The sequence below is a fragment of the Octodon degus genome, unplaced genomic scaffold (assembly GCF_000260255.1).
Source record: "Octodon degus isolate 3935 unplaced genomic scaffold, OctDeg1.0 scaffold00104, whole genome shotgun sequence".
In the NCBI taxonomy this organism is placed as follows: domain Eukaryota; kingdom Metazoa; phylum Chordata; class Mammalia; order Rodentia; family Octodontidae; genus Octodon; species Octodon degus.
Genome location: NW_004524680.1, coordinates 909,648 through 925,762, shown reverse-complemented (window position 1 = coordinate 925,762; position 16,115 = coordinate 909,648). Strand labels below are relative to the sequence as shown.

Genomic DNA, 16,115 nt, shown 5'->3' with positions numbered 1-16,115 from the left:
GTAGGCCCAATCCATGGTGGCCTCAGTGTTGCTTAGTTCACTGGTTCAGCAGGTAACTCTGACCACAAGTCTTTTCACTTTGATTCTTTACCAACCTCAGCATGTTGCTTGTGCCCTCAACTTGTAGTCCTTGTGGTCAGAGGTGACCCCAGGCTGGACTTCAAGTACAGATGACATCGGTGTGTCCAGCTCAAGGGATTAGAATACTTTCCTGCCTGTCTCTGTCTCTCTCTCTGTCTCTCTGTCTCTCTCTCTGTTTCTCTCTCTGTCTCTCTCTCTCTCTCTTTCTCTGTCTCTCTCTGTCTCTCTCTCTGTCTCTCTCTCTGTCTCTCTCTGTCTCTCTCTGTCTCTCTCTGTCTCTCTCTCTCTCTCTCTCTCTCTCTCTCTCTCTCTCTCTCTCTCTCAAAATCCAGAAGAAAAAAATTCCCTTCGTGCCACACCAGCAGGGTTGAGTCTCATGTGTTCAGTAGATTCTGTGGCCCAGAATCCCCTCTGGTGAGGAAAAAGATGGCATCTTCTGGATTAGACTAGACTTTGGTTTATAGCCAGCAGTGCTCCATACAGGTCAGTGGCCAGAGTTGGCCAGCTGGGGGAAGTCCACGTAACAGCCCCCTGTCTAGACTTCCATCTGTGGGACTGCAGAGTCCCATGCAGGTAAGCTCTGGATGCCAGAGGGGGGCTTAGCTTTCTGGGATTTCACACAAGGACTCACCGTTCAGTGTAGCACCAACCAAACCCCAGCGTACCTCCTAATTCAAGTAGAGCTCCCTAAAAGGTGAGTTGTTAAAGTCCACTTTTCTCCATAATCACTAAAAATGAGGAAAAAATTAAATGTAAAGCTCTAGCTCTATACTGACTAGTTGCTCGGCTTTGTGGGAGACTTCAATTCTTTGATTGGTTTACTGAGATACACAAGCGGGATTACATTTTGTATTTATCATGGATAGTAATTTAGGATTAGAACTGAAGTGTCTGGGCTTAGACTATGGTTGATGGCAGCAGTGATGCAGATGATGGTGTTGTGTTACTCACTTTCTCCTCACCGAGACAAAATGGACAATATTCACAACTTAAAGAGAAGTTTATTTGACTCACTGCTTCAGAGGGTTCAGTCCATGGTCACCTGACTGTAAGGCAGGAACCACGTGGAGGATGGGCGTGGTGGGGCACAGCTGTCAACCTGTGGCAGCCAGGAAGCAGGAAGAAAGGAGAAGAGAGAAGAGGAGGGGAGGGAAGAGCAAGGAGGGGAGGGAGGGAAAGGAAGAGGAGAGGAGAGAGGAGGGAAACAAGCCGTGCCCCAGGGAACCCCCTCTTCCAATGATGTTCTACTTCCTAAGAGCGCATTCAGCTGTGAACTCACCACTGATGAATATAGTGCCACGTTGGGGGGACACTTTAGATCTAAAGCATAACAGCAGTGGTGGCAGTGGTTGTGGTGGTAGTAGTGATAATGATAGTGTTAATGATGTGGTGGTGGAAGTGGTAAGGAGGAGAAAAAAGAAAGGATGGAAGATGGAAGAGGAGTAAAAGGAAGAGAAAAACATTTCCCCTTCCTTCTTCCGGGGTGCGAATGAGGCTCGGCATGAATGTGGTTGAGAGAAGGACCTTGTAAACTGTAACACTCTGCCCCGTGGCGATCACACATGGCTGGGGAGCCTCCGTAGGGCACGCACACTGTGCTTCCTTCACATTGGCTCGTCATAGTTGAAATAAATCATGTCAGCAGATGTTGGGTTGGCCAGCTCCCAAAGACATGGAGACTGTGTATAGCCGTGGACTTGAGCTCTAAAGCCTGATCTGAACCTGTTTCTGTAGATGCCAGGCCCGAGGAGGGAGGTGAGCGTGGGGTTTTGGAACACATGGAAGCCCGTAAACAGGACTCAGGCAAATTTTTGCTATTGTTTTATTTTGCTCAAGTGGCTTTTGACAGTAGAAAGCCAACGTGGGACTTCAAGTCTCGGGGATTTGTCAAAGGGAAAAGGATCAGAAGAGGACAGTGTATGTGCTGGAAATCAAAGGCACAGACAGTTGGTGCAGCCATGGAGAGAGAGGGGACAGAGAGGCAACTGGGGGCAGCAGAGTCGGGGCCTCCAGGAAGCACGGCAGAGCCACAAGGCGAGATGCTCTGCCCATTCTGCCCGGATGTGCTGTGCACCCCGTGTGTACCAGCTGTGGCGGGGCAGGTTGAGGCCCCCAGCAGTGACAGCGCTACCGGCTGAGCAAGAATGCTGTGTGGTCTCTAATTGTCAAAATTGCTCAAGGGTGAGTGTAATTATTCTCATTCTGCTGGGGAAGAAACCAAAGTTTAGAAAGATGATGGAGGTTGTCACAGGAAAAGTTCAGTCCCAGGTGCGTAACTTCAGAACCCCTCTTCTCTAGCATTTTGCCTTTCATTAAAAATACCTCTTTGTCAAAAGTTACAAAACACCTGCTTCTGCCCCTCACATGGTTGGGCAAATGTTTTTGAATAGTAAAACCCCCCTCACTGTCCCACCAGGAAGCTGCCTTAATATCTGAGCAGCCAGTCGGGGGGGCCAGAACAGAGTGGATGGTGGGTCGAGGTGGAAGATGGCCCTGTGTTCTGGAGCCAGCCTTGGCCTAGCTGCTGTAAGGAAGGCAGGTAGGTTTTAGAGGGTTTAAAGCCACTGCTAACCTCCCTTCCCCAAATTGGGAAATTACCTACCAGCCCACAGGTCACTAAGCAAATGCCCGTGGTCCCCAGGAGTAATTCAGCCCTGATTGGTAATATCTGTCACCCTCTCTGCTCCATTACCCCCAAAGAAAACAGATTATCTTTTTTACCTTGGAGAGGAAAGGGCTGCAACCATTCTCGGATGGCCGGAGGTGCCTAATGACAGGAGGGCGGCCTCACAGGAGAACAAGGGGCCTAGGATGGAGAAGGCAAGTGGAGAAGGGCACACGCTGACCTCTCTGGTATTCTGGCTTCCTTCGCCCTCCAAGAGAGCAGTGCAAGGTGCAGTGTGGCAAGTGCTGTTGTTTGCATCTAAATAGGAGAAGAAAACGGCTGGCTGTGCTGCCCTTTTAGGGCTTTGCGATTAGGTGCACAGAGGGCCGTGATCTCCAGAAGCTGCCTGGGGAAGGTCAGCACAGGCCGAGAGTCTGGGCCGCGCATGGCAGGGAGCCGCAAAGGCTCAGGGGAATGAGCAGAGCGGTACCAGTGTTTGTGCTGCCCACGCCGCTGAGCACCTGGGCCTAGGAGCGGGGGCAGCTAAGGCCAAGCTCTCCTCTAGGGAAAAAGACTTAAGAGCAGGAAATTGGTAAGGGAAGAAGTCACTTCAGCTCAACATCACGGGCAAGCATAGAGCAGTGTGTGTGTGTGTGTGTGTGTGTGTGTGTGTGTGTGTGTGTGTGTGTACTGAGCTACTGTAAATCCATTGAAACCAGCCCCTTTTTCAACTCACCCAAAACTGCGGTTGCTACTTGCGCTCAATACATAGATGAATCATTTCTTTCAAGGCTGCCTTGAGTTGGGCCACTAAACAGTTTTTCCTGGCCTTTGGCCCTGTGCAGAGTCTGGCCAGACCCTCTGAACCATCACTCGTGCTGTAAACAAAGTTTCTATGTGAAGTTTTCGAGGAGGGCCGAGGGCCCACCCTGACATCGCCGGCCTTCCTGCCCAGCCAGCCCATGTCTTCCTGGTCCAGATCCCAGCATCTGCCCAGGGCCCTACTACCAAACAGAGTGTGGTCAGCATTCTAAGCATTCACCCCATGGAGCATCTAGTATAGACAGATTCAAACCTGACCCTGGGGCTTTTAGGTGGAGACCCATAAAGCAGTGAAAAACCTTTAAAAACCCCAAAGAATGCTTCTTTTTCTTTTCACTATGGTAAAAATGTATAACAGAGAATTTGCCGTTCTAACATGTTAAGTGTGCAGTTTGGTCACATCAATTGCATTCATCATGTTGTGTGCCTATATCGCTATTTCTAGAGTTTTCCATTGCCCCAGACCAAAACTCTGTGCTGTGGGCAGGAGCTCCCCATTCTCCCCTCTTCCCAGCCCCTGGTGCTGGCTGCCCCAGTCCACCCTCTGCTTGTATGTTTGTCAAGACTGGGTATTTCATGCAAGTGGAAGCGTAAGTATTTGTGACTGGCTTCCCTTTAATGTGGTTCCTCTATAGTGTGCTACACATGAGCATTTCAGTCCTTTTTTAAGGCCACAAGATATCATGTTGCACACACGTTCCAACCTACCCCTTGCTTTGTGGAGGAGACAATAGCTGCTGCTTCTTCTTCTTCTTCTTCTTCTTCTTCTTCTTCTTCTTCTTCTTCTTCTTCTTCTTCTTCTTCTTCCTCTTCCTCTTCCTCTTCCTCTTCCTCTTCCTCTTCCTCTTCCTCTTCCTCTTCCTCTTCCTCTTCCTCTTCTTCTTCTTCTTCTTCTTCTTCTTCTTCTTCGCTTAATATGAGGCCCTAGGAGAGATAGAAAAGGGGTAAAGATTTTAGCATGGGATTCCTGCTGCCCACACTGCCCACCACATCTTGGGGTGGTCCTTTTTCTGTCCCTTCTGTGCACCATAACTCACAGACAGGGGTTCTTTCCATGAAGAGAGGTGGCTGCCCTGTAGAGGAAGAAACCCCAGACCCACTATCAAGTGCCCCTCCCTTGGGCTAAGTGTGGGCCTTGAACACATCACCTCTTCTGTCCAATAGAGGGAGGAACATGTACCCTTCTATCCCAGCTTTAAAGACTGCAGGTCTGTCAGTGCCTGAAAAGCCAATGTAGGAAAGTGACTGGGACAAAGCAGACTCTCAGGAGGTGTTTGTGACACGCAGAACAGATGTGAGAGAACTGGGGAGTGAGGAGCAGAGAGGTTACAGCTTCTTGGCCAGCAAACAGACAGGAGATGGTCTTTTGAGGTCAGGTTGAATGGTGCTTAAGTTATGAAACAATCTGGAATGCAAGGTGCTGTGTGAAGTGTTATTATTGTGTTCATTGTCTTGGTACCTTGTACTAAGATGCAGTTGTATAACTGAGCATCTCATCAATTGTGGTTGGTGTAGAAGTCTTAGCACCTTTGATAAATACACTTATGTAAATTTAAGGAGGTACTCACAGGCTTCCAGGGTAAGAATTCTCATAGCTGTGGTCTGTTACACAGCAGATCTGAGCCATGCAGTGTCCCCCATAGGAGGATAAGCCTCTTACAGCTCTCCTGCTCATGACCCAGGCTGCAGAAACGGGGACGCACAAATCACCATTGGATTCCCTCCGTAATTGTCCTAAGAAATCTACCCTGGCATGGCTTCTGCTCATGAGGAGTTTGTGTTCCTTCCAAAGCACAAGTATTAATAATCTCACCAACAATAGATGTTTTTATTATAATAGTTACTGATATTTATGGGGAATGAGGAAGAGCTCCTTTCTGGATCCATTCTGTGTCCTGGAATCCAGCCGTGCTCTGTAGCCAGACCTACATACCAGTCAAGGGACAGCATCCTCACTTGCTATAGAGCTTTGGAGGACTTTGGAAATCATCCAGCACTTTGGGAGTGTATTCCAAGTCATAAGAAAGAACCACGAAAGCAGTGATCTTGTGCTGAACCCAGAATGGGAAGTTAACAAAGTCTTCCACAGTGGTCAGGGAGAGGGCGCCACTTCTTTTGCGATGTGTATCCTCTGTCCACATCCCTTCATAGTGGCTCCCTAGACTCTAACTTGATCAGAATCCATAAGCATACTCAGCCCAGGGGATGAACTTGGCACTGCCCTGGTTCAAGAGTGGCTGACCGTCAGAGCTCCACACGCAGCCTTCTCCCATCTGCGCCTGCTCCCAGAGCCAGCCAGGGGAGCCTAGGGCTCTCTGCAGCAGTGTGCCTGTTTTCAAAGCCCTATTACATATGAGGAAATGGATCCAGAGAAGTCAGGTAACTTGCCCAAGGACACACAATCAGTTGGTACCAGAATCAAGATTAGTGATCATTGCTATCAAAATAGTAGGAGTTTTTAATGGACTAGGAAATGTTGCACATGTATACATGAGAAGCTTCATAGGAAGCTACCACACTTGGGATACCTACAAGACATCCTAATTCCCCAAACTGCAGTTCTCTGTGTTCAGCTCTGATAGATACTTCAAACATGAATGCAACTGGGCCCCTCCCCCACCCGCTGCCGTTAGTGGAGCTAAGAAATGAACAGGATGATAGAGAGAGAGAGAGATAGAAGAAGATGGCCTAAAGCAAGCCACAGGGTTGAGAGTAGTTTGGGTTGGAAGAAAGAGGATTAGAAAGGAAGAAGAGAGAAGCCAGTTGCACTGTGCCTGCCCCCAGGCAAGTTGGGACCCCTCCCCATTATCAAAGGAGCAGAGTCCTCCAGTGGACTCCCCCTCCGTGGGGATCTACTCCTGCCCATTTGCAGTGCAGGGTCTGTGGGGCTTGCTTTCTCCCATCGTTTTTCACATCTCCTCTACCCTTTCCAAACTTAACACAGAGTGGTCAGGACAAGGATTTGAGTCTCTTCCAGGTTGGCTTCCAAAGTTTCCCCTGGAGAGGCCAGTGCCCCTGCTGCTGGTGCAGGTTGGGCACCTTCACCATGTGCTCTCTGACTGCCTAGAATTCAGGAGGAGGGCATTGAGCACTTGTTTGAAATATTTAGCAGAGTTGAGTAGAGAGGCACAAAAGTATGATGCCTTGTAAGTCCCTGCGGAGCGCAGCCATCCGAGTTACCTCTCACCCTTCCTGTGGGTTGTGCTGCCTCTCCAGTGGCATTGTACATTCCTAGCAGACAGACACTCAAGACAAGGAAGGCTGTAGGACTGTAGGTTCACAGCACCAGGGGCCATCGGCATGGGCATCGGCAGCACCAGTCTTTGAACTTGCTGCTCGCCGCCCTATAGACATTCAGCCTTGGATGTCCTGTGGCAGTACAGTTCATGCTGTGAAGGCACGGATGACCACACTGTTTCAATTGTTCACTTTCTATTTTACTTTTTAGGTAATTCTATAAGGGCTCTTGTGCACGTGAGGTCGAAGTGAGTGACACTGCCCTTTGCAATATTTAGTCAGCGTACTCCAGCAGTCTACAGTCTCAGGCTGCCCCGTACCTGGGTCTAGACTTGTCGACAATAGGCAGCTGCCCCTTCTCTGAATTCTTTCTTGATCATTATTAAATCTCTTACTGAAGAAAGTACACAAAGACACCTCTGTGTGTAGTTCCAGGTGACATGACAGGCAAGCCTTCTTTTGTCTTACTAAAGCTTGCCTGCCTTTGAATAATGGCTTTTCCACTCCAACCAACATGCATCAGTTAATGTGGTTCCTTTTCTTCAATAAAATTCTTCAGTGAGATTGAATTCTTCTTGGGTAAGGGAGAGTCCCTGGTGAGTGAAGAGAGCTGTGCTTTTTTAAGGGCGCACCAGTAGCTTTGTGAGCTTGGCGATAGGTCTGAGGCTCAGCCACAGAGAAGGAACGCTGCATTAGCTGAACACACTGCACATCCACCGTGAACCCTCCGGGGTTGTCCTCCTTGCTGTATGGGTCACTGTGGGTGTTGTTTTCCTCCAACTGTGTGTGATCTGTGTAATCCCCCCTTGCAGTCTTCCTGAGTGCTGTGATGCCTGGCTCTTTGCAGTTACTATAATAGCAGAAAGAAGGCTTCATCCTCCAGCTCCAGCGCTCCAAAAATGTTACAAAACTGGCTGTTTCAAAGACCACCCCAGCGTGCTGTTTGCTTGGGCTGTGCTTTGAGATACTTGGTGCTGAATTTCGTGTCCGTACTTTTCTCTAGTCCACTCTGGCTCCAGCGTCATCAGCCAGTCGTTGCTTAGCGTCTTCCCACGGCTTCTTGAGCCTGAAGTCTCCTGCAGACTCGAGGTCTCTGCTTCAGCTGATGCCGCATCTCACTTCTCAGTCTTGGCAAGTGTTTCCGATAGCCTCCTCTTAGCTATCCCCGTGTGCACACCCGCAGGGTCCCCTTCTCTGAATTCTTGTCTCTTACTGGTTCCTGGATCACTTTGGTCCTATGTTAGATCCTTAAGCAACTTAGTGTGGACAGCCACAACCCAGCCAGGTCTTGAGAATAAGCAGAGACCAAAGCCAGAGGTATCTCTGGTCCCAGGAGGCAGGACAAGCTAAAGGAAATCTTTTTATTTTATTTTATTTTATTAAAGAATACAAAATGGTGATAGAAAGAAAATAGAAACGATACAAAATTTCGCTAAACAAAGTAATAGGAATTCAACAATGGTTGCTGTATTGCATAATGTTATCTTCAAATTAGTTGTTCATATTACCAGATATAAACGTGTAAGACTGGTTTAAAGAGAAAACAAACAGGGGCAGGGAGATGACTCAGTGGAATAAGCGCTTCCCTGGCAAGCGCAAGGGCCTGAGTTCAATCCCCGATTCTGCCAAAAAAAAAAAAAAAAAGAAAAGAAAAAAGAAACAATAACAAAAACATTGTAAGAAATTCAAAAGAAAGGAAAAATAAGAATTAAAACAATGAGCATTAGCAGCTCATTTCGAAAGGCCAGTTAAAATCAGCAGTATAATTATCCAAACACTCAACAGATACACCTAAATGTATCTTTTTCCCCTAAAGGGAATCTTGGACTGAAGGTCCAGAGATCTGGTTCCCTGTTCTTGTCTTGTGCCTCTCAGTATCTTCGCAGATCCTTGTTTTCCAACTGAGCAGGATAATTAGAAAACCTGCAAGATTCCTTTTATCCCCCAGATGCTGCGATTTTAAGAGTCTTGTGACTTTGGCCTGGAGATACGTTCCCTTGATATGGAGGGGCTTTCACTGTGAAGAGGCTATTGGTGGGCTGTTTTAGAAGCAGACAGCTAGCAGTGACTCTTTGCCAGGTGAGAGTCAGGCTCAGCTCTCCTCTCCTTAGTCTGCATGCTTTCCCAGGGGACCCTCATCTGGCCTTGCCCTGTCACCCAAACTCTGCCCTGAGTCCCGCCTGTGGCATCGCATGGCCAGCCAGGGTCCCTCCAATCCAGCAGCTCCCGTCATGGTTGTGTCTATCATCTTCCCAAGCACTGCTTGCTCACGCTCCATCTTCAGGATGAGGCGTCCCTCTCCACATGCTTGCATGAACTAGCACCCCAGCAAGGGCAGCCGGGTGCTCCTCTCCCACTGCCTCTCCCCCAGCCCCACCCTCACGTGCAAGCAGAAGCCCAAGTGTGTGCTCACTGTCTCTCCACCCACCTCTGTCTCCTCAATCCAAGCCCCACTGCCTCTACCTTTGCTCAAACCTCTGGGACACTTTTGCCCTTTACATCTCCCTGCCCCATGGCTCGGTCTCCAGCCCACATGCCTTAATGAGGTCCTTCTCCATCTCCCTAGAATGCGACCCAAGCCTCAAGGTGTGGCCGCAGAGCCTCTGGCTATCTTGCTCCTTATTACCCTTACCCTGGCCTGTTCCCTCAGTGCCCTTCATGCCAGCCAAAGCAATTGCATGGCTTTCCTGCCTCGTCAGTTCTCCCACCACCTGCGTGCCTGACCCATGCCCACATTTCCCCATCACCTACCTCCTCACCTGGTCAGTTCTTCCTCTGAGATTCAGTCAGAGGTCCTTACCCTGGAAAGCCCTTCTTTGGTCAGCAATGCTTATTTCCAGAACTCTGCCTGCCCACTGTGCTGGAATCATCTGACCCCTTGCACCCTCCCCCTCACCACCCATGTATGAGAAGATCATGGAGCTTGGTTTCTGAGCCCTTATCCTCAAAGCTCCAGCACCCAGCAGTATACAGGCATAACTATGTATGGTTGGATGCATGATTAAGTGGCTCACCTTGGCTTAAGATGGTCCTTCTGCATCTCTGTGTTATGTGCAAGGGTTTGGACAACATGGCATGTGGCTTGGATTAAGGAATAGGCTTTCCTGGGAAAAGTTATATAAGCCAAAGTTCAATACTAAAAGTCACAAGTCCCCTACTCCTCCATCCCACAAAGTAGTGTGGCAGGCCCAGGATACTACTGAGCCTGAGAGTCTGCATTCACATGGGAGACTCTTCTGTCCCCACGGCCCTCACTTTTTATAGGGCAAATTAAGCAAGGGTAAGTGCTCTTATGTGTGAGGGAATAAACAGACTGCTGGATGCCAGGCAGTCTGGATTGGGGATGCCAACTGTTTTTAAGTGGCTGCCTGGAAATGCCAGCTTCCAAGCATATAGGGAAGGCCCTCAGAGCCTTTGAGACATTGCTGTTCTCCCAGAGCGGGGAGAAGGGACTGAGGGGCTAGCATCTGTCTCCTCCAGATAGTTTGTTGTTTAGACAGTGTGGAGAGAACAACAAGGTTGAGTTCTGACACTATACCTGATTTTTCAACAGTAGTCATGAATGATTGGATGGATGGATGGATGGATGGATGGATGGATGGATGGATGGATGGATGGGTAGGTGGGTGGGTGGGTGGGTAGGTGGATGGATGAATGGATAAATGGAAGGATGGATGGATGAATGGATAGATGAATGGTTGGATGAATGGATAGTTGAATGGATGGCTGATTGGGTAAGTGGGTGGGTGGATGGATGCTTGGATGTGGCATGGAGGCATGCATGAGCAAATGAACAAAAGTGTAAAAGCAGTGAACTCATGTGGTTATATGAAAGCACCTGGAACCTAGTGGCACCTAGCTTGTGTTTGGTTTCTGAGGGTACATACAGGGGTATCCCTGTTATTTGGTGTTAAATATGAGATTTCTAAAAAAATAATAAATAAATAAATAAATAAATAAATAAGATTTCTGAACTGGCATGGTGTGAGGTGAGGGCACTGAGGCTGAGTGGCTTTTTACAGCCCCTCCCCTGCCAACTTCTGTGAGTGCCTCAGGCTGCGTGCAGCCCTTCGGTAGCATGACTTCCTTTGCACTACTGCCCTGATGTGCACTCCAGCCCCACATCACCTAATTGGAAAAAGTCAATGCCCCACAAGCGTGGACTGTTCCCAAGTCACAGTCCAAAAGCAACCACAGCCCCAAACCAATTTTCTGCTGCTAAAAGACAGATATGTCTGCCTCTGAGATGCTGATTAGGTCTGGGCCTTGGACTTCCAGGTGCCTCTCACACACCTGGAAATGTATCCAGTGTGCACTGCAGGGAATCTGCCGCATTAGCTCTTAGTGGAGGCCATGATTCTGTCACTTTGGCCTTGGTGTCCTCAAACTGCTGTACCCAGAGCTCACTAAATGTTGGGGTGGGGATGAAGGCTCCTGGGGACACTGGGTGCCTGTCCTGCACAGCCACCTCTTGTGCTCCCAGTACCCCAAATGGGCACACTCTTCCTGGAGGCTGGGCAGGAGGATGGAGAACTAGCACGTGGGAAGTGAGCTTCCCCTGACCTGGCAGAGGACAGAAAGGGGTTTGAGGGTTTTGCACTGAGTACCTTCCAGGAATGTGGAGGGACTGCCATGCTTTGGAGAACCTGCCCCTGAATGCAGTGTGGATGGGTGTTCTGTGGCCCCTGGGAGAGACCACTGAAGCTCCTGCAGAGGCAATCAGTGGGGCATGAAGGCAAACAGGCAGCCTTCCCTGGTGAGACCATTAAGGCTCTGTGCTGAGGGTGGGGGAGGGAGGCAATTAGTGCGGAGGGAAGCAGTGAATCAGCCCATGGAATCGGCTTGCTCTAATTGAGCAAAGAGTCTGTTTTGGCCTCCCAGGAACAGGTGCTGCATCCTGAAACACAAGGCCTTTCTCTTAGATGGCAGAGGGAGAAAAGAGCCATCCACGGCCTGCCTAGCACCAGCCCCTCCCTAAGCCTGCTTCTTTTCCTCTGCTGACCTGGCTTGTGTCTTTGGACAGTTTCAATTTCTGAAGAAAGAGATTTCGATTGTCTAGATCTCTGTGTGTAAGCAGGTTATCTCTGGTGTAGCTGATATGAAGAGATCTTCCATGTCTTGATTTCTTTGCAGCTGTGGCTTTGAGAGATCTTAGCTATTGCCTTCCCCAGAACCATGTCTGTTATCCTGGAGGTTTAATTATGGCTGAATTGTGGCACACTCTTCCTGGGTTTCCGCCTCACGCCCTTTCTCAACATCTTTTCTGTCTTTATACTAATTCCCTGGAGACCAAGACAGTATGAGTTCTCTTCTAAGAAGGTGCAATAAAATGTTAACTAGTTAAATGAGGCATTTTGTTAAAAATGTGCATGGTTACATCTCCCTAATTTTTACATTTTAACATGGGATCTTTGAAGATAGATGGATAGATAGATAGATAGATAGATAGATAGATAGAAACTAGTGGATTGAGTTCTAATGGTGGGAAAAGTTGTGCATTTGATAACTTGGCTTGGGAGGTCCCACTTAGTGTCCCCCTAGGTCCTACTATAGAGAAGCAGCATTCTCTTCCATCCATAGACATGTGTCACTTAATAATGGGTTGCATTCTGGGATATAAGTCCCTAAACCAGTTCACCCTTATGCAGACATCATAGAGTGAATTTACACAAACTAGGATGGTGCCAATGGCACTCAGTAGCAGAATCATTGGGAGCCACTGTTGTGTGCATAGTCTGTGCGCTGCTACCTCAGCTCATGAACGTATTTGTTTGCAAACAATTTGGTTCACAAACAGAAGGACTTGGAAAATTGTGGTTTTGTTTGCAAACTCCACACTGGGCAGTGAACACAGCCATAGCCATCTTTCACACCAGGGCACAAACCTGGCCATCTTTTCCAGAATTGTAGAAGGATTTAAGCTCATGACCTAAGGTACCACTGAAGGTGACTGACACGTCATTTGGTGGTACATGACTATGCTTGTGAAATCTGCTGGTTCAGAGCTTTCCAAATCCCTAACAATTTATTTTTCTCTTTTCTATTTTTGTTTCCTAGGAACGAGTGGAATATCTCTTTCTCATAATTTTTACTGTGGAAGCATTTTTAAAAGTTATCGCCTATGGACTTCTCTTTCACCCAAATGCTTACCTCCGCAATGGTTGGAATTTACTAGATTTTATCATTGTGGTTGTAGGGTAAGTATTGCTGTATTCCTCCTGTCCTTCACCTTACCTATACATACGTTTTATTTTTCCCTTCTGTATTCATGTCTCCTTTTTACTTGGATGTAGCTGTACTTGCCTTCAAACACACTGAAAGGATTTGTTAACAATCACTTTGAATTCAGACTTTCTCCAGAGGGAGAGGAGTTGTTATCTAAGATGCTTCTTATCACTGCTCCCACATGCAAGAGCATGGGAAAACACACATCTACATGCATATACCACATGTACATAAACACATATAGAGACGTGCACACACTTGAATCTGAGTGGTCTTAATGGAACCAAAGCCCTCCATGAAATTGAGTTATTTAAGTGGTTTTATCTCCTCTTCTGCTACATCTGACCCGGCAAGCCCCTGACCAGTTTCCCCACTGTGTCACTGAGCAGATCAGTCAGCCTGCCTGGGAGCATGCAGCCCAAGGGCCCAGGGTAAGGCGGGTGCCCAGGGTGCCCGTGCATACTGCGTCCCCATTCTCACCTCCACAGTGGCTTTGTACTGCAACCCCAAGAAGCCAGGATGATCAGCACAGCTGGGTGAGAAGCCGGGTAACTCTGAAAGGCCACAGTGACGAGTAACAGAACTCAGACCAGAGGGACTGTCCCCCAAATGCCGCTTCATGTTAGCTTAGGACATCTTTACAAGCTTTAAAAAAAAAAAAAAAAGGCAGTGTCGAGAATCTCAAGTAAAATTTTGAAGTGAAGATATCTTTATCAAGAAATGAATGGCCTTTCGGCCGGAACCGCCATCTTCCAGTAATTTGCCAAAATGACTAACACAAAGGGCAAGAGGAGGGGAACCCGGTATATGTTTTCCAGGCCTTTTAGAAAACATGGGGTTGTTCCTTTGGCTACATACATGCGAATCTACAAAAAGGGTGATATTGTAGACATCAAGGGAATGGGTACTGTGCAAAAAGGAATGCCTCACAAATGTTACCATGGCAAAACGGGAAGAGTCTACAACGTTACCCAGCATGCTGTTGGCATTGTTGTAAACAAGCAAGTTAAGGGCAAGATACTTGCCAAGAGGATTAATGTGCGTATCGAGCATATTAAACACTCAAAAAGTCGTGATAGCTTCCTGAAACGTGTCAAGGAAAATGATCAGAAAAAGAAGGAAGCCAAAGAGAAAGGTACCTGGGTTCAGCTGAAGCGCCAGCCTGCCCCTCCCAGAGAGGCACACTTTGTGAGGACCAATGGAAAGGAACCCGAGTTGTTGGAACCCATTCCCTATGAATTCATGGCATAAACTGGGGACGTTGCTCTGCCATTCAGCACCTAATTGGCAGCTTAAGTGTTCTAGGTCCTATGTAAAATTAAAATCATCCTGTGTTGTAAGGGTGGTTTTCTTAGTTGAACAGGTATGTGGTGCCTTCTTACCTCAGAAATATTTGCAGCAGATTTTCACTGTACCCAGTAATTGTGTCTAACCTTTACTCTTCAGTATTTTCTTGCTGAAAGATACTGCTGAGGTATTGCGCAGGTGTATACCCAAAAATTCAAATATTTATAAAGTATTTATATTGGTTTGAAGATCCTGTAAATCATCATGGGGAAAAGATGTATCAAAATAAATGGAAGTCACTTCAGAAACAAACTTAAGTCCATTTCAGTTAAATAAATTGTTTAAAGCAAAAAAAAAAAAAAAGAAATGAATGACTTCTTGAAAAGATTCTCCACAAAATGTTTGTACCTAACAGCTCCCATATGCTGAGAAAAATATAATTCATCAAGGTGGAATGGATGAAGTTCCAACAACTCATATGTTTTGTAGAAGGAGGCCACCTTTACAGCACCTCCTGATCAAGAAAGGCTGCCTCCCTCGAGCCAACCCAGTGTTACCTGGAGCCCAGCGGCCACCCTGCTCTGTTGCCCCCCAATCCCAGTAAGCTTCAGTGTCAAGGGCAGGCTGTTGAGAGGCTCTTATCCCAGGAAGCTGTTAGGGCGAGTCCTTCTGTGCCATCTCAGTAGACACGCAGGCCACTGTGAAGTTCTCCGGGATACTCACCGTGGACACATTACATCTTCTTCTCGTGTTTACAGAAGGAGTTGGGTTGGACTGTGTGCATTCTGCCCAACTCATGGGAAGTAGAGACAAGCAGCTCATTATCTTGGGAGAGTGCCTGGTCAGTCCTGCAGGAAATAACACAGAGCAGAGCAAGACCATTCACAAGTTATTTCCTTGCCTGTGGCCATCTGGATGCTGGTGAGGGTTGTGTGGAGCGGTGTTGAGGTGCATCTTGTGTTGTCCTCATGTTGCCTGGCTGATAAGTGATGCATTTTGGCCACATGGACACTGAGGATGTTTGGGTGACCCGAAGAGCACTATGGTTACTTGTTATTAGTTAGGTGTAGATCTCTCTACAAGGGACTCATTTGGTGGGGCTGGATAGGTGACATGTTAAGTTTTGCTGCTTCTGCTCATGCCAGAATAAATCTAAACAAATGCCTTGAATGAACTCAGTGAACCACAGTAGAGGTCCTGAGGTAGGTACTCCTTTTTTTTTTTTTTTTTGTACTTTTTTTTGGAGATCGAACTGGGGACCTTGCACCTTCCAGGCAGGCACTTATGCCCCTGAGTTATCTCCCTGACCCTTCCTGTGTCCTTTTAAGCCCAGCCTCTTCCTGAAGGCCTCTGTCTCTGGAGGAGCCTACAGGGCATACCTAGAATAGAGTCTCAGAAATACAAGCTGACGCTTTGGGGCCAGCAGAAAGATGGAGAGATTGACGAGATGCATTTGGTTTAGGCAGAGACATTACATTTTCTTCCCCTGCTTACAGGAGTTGGGTTGGACTCTGTGTGCTCTGCCCCACTCTTGGGAAGTGGAGACATGAAAAATGGGGGCCTTTGAGTGGGATTTCTAGTAGGGAGGGCTTGTAGTTCACAACTCAGGTCTTACATATGACCATCTGTCACCTCTAGTTTTCTTCTCCAGAGGCATGGGACTTAGAGCTTCTCTATCCATTCTAAATTCCATCCACTAGCTACACAAATAGGCCCCCATCCCCTGAGCATGTAGCTCACCATCTCTCTCCAGCAATGTCCCTTTTGTTCTGCTTCCTTTACAATGCTGAATGACTAGCGGTTGGCTTTCCCAGGTCCTTCTGGAAATAGCTGCTTTTCTCAGCCACCCTCCATAGCT

At 47.7% G+C, this 16,115-nt stretch overlaps 1 protein-coding gene and 1 pseudogene across 35 annotated transcripts in view; one reads left to right on the top strand and one right to left on the bottom strand.

Moving 5' to 3' along the window:
- Positions 1-16,115, top strand: part of Cacna1c (calcium voltage-gated channel subunit alpha1 C) — a 752,474-nt gene that overhangs the window by 491,585 nt on the left and 244,774 nt on the right. For all 35 annotated transcript variants that reach the window (XM_023723811.1, XM_023723805.1, XM_023723803.1 and 32 more), the window contains exon 4: positions 12,803-12,942. In XM_023723811.1, the coding sequence (XP_023579579.1) occupies positions 12,803-12,942 (140 nt within the window). The remainder of the gene's footprint in view (positions 1-12,802; positions 12,943-16,115) is intronic.
- Positions 7,288-9,023, bottom strand: LOC111818829 (annotated as a pseudogene).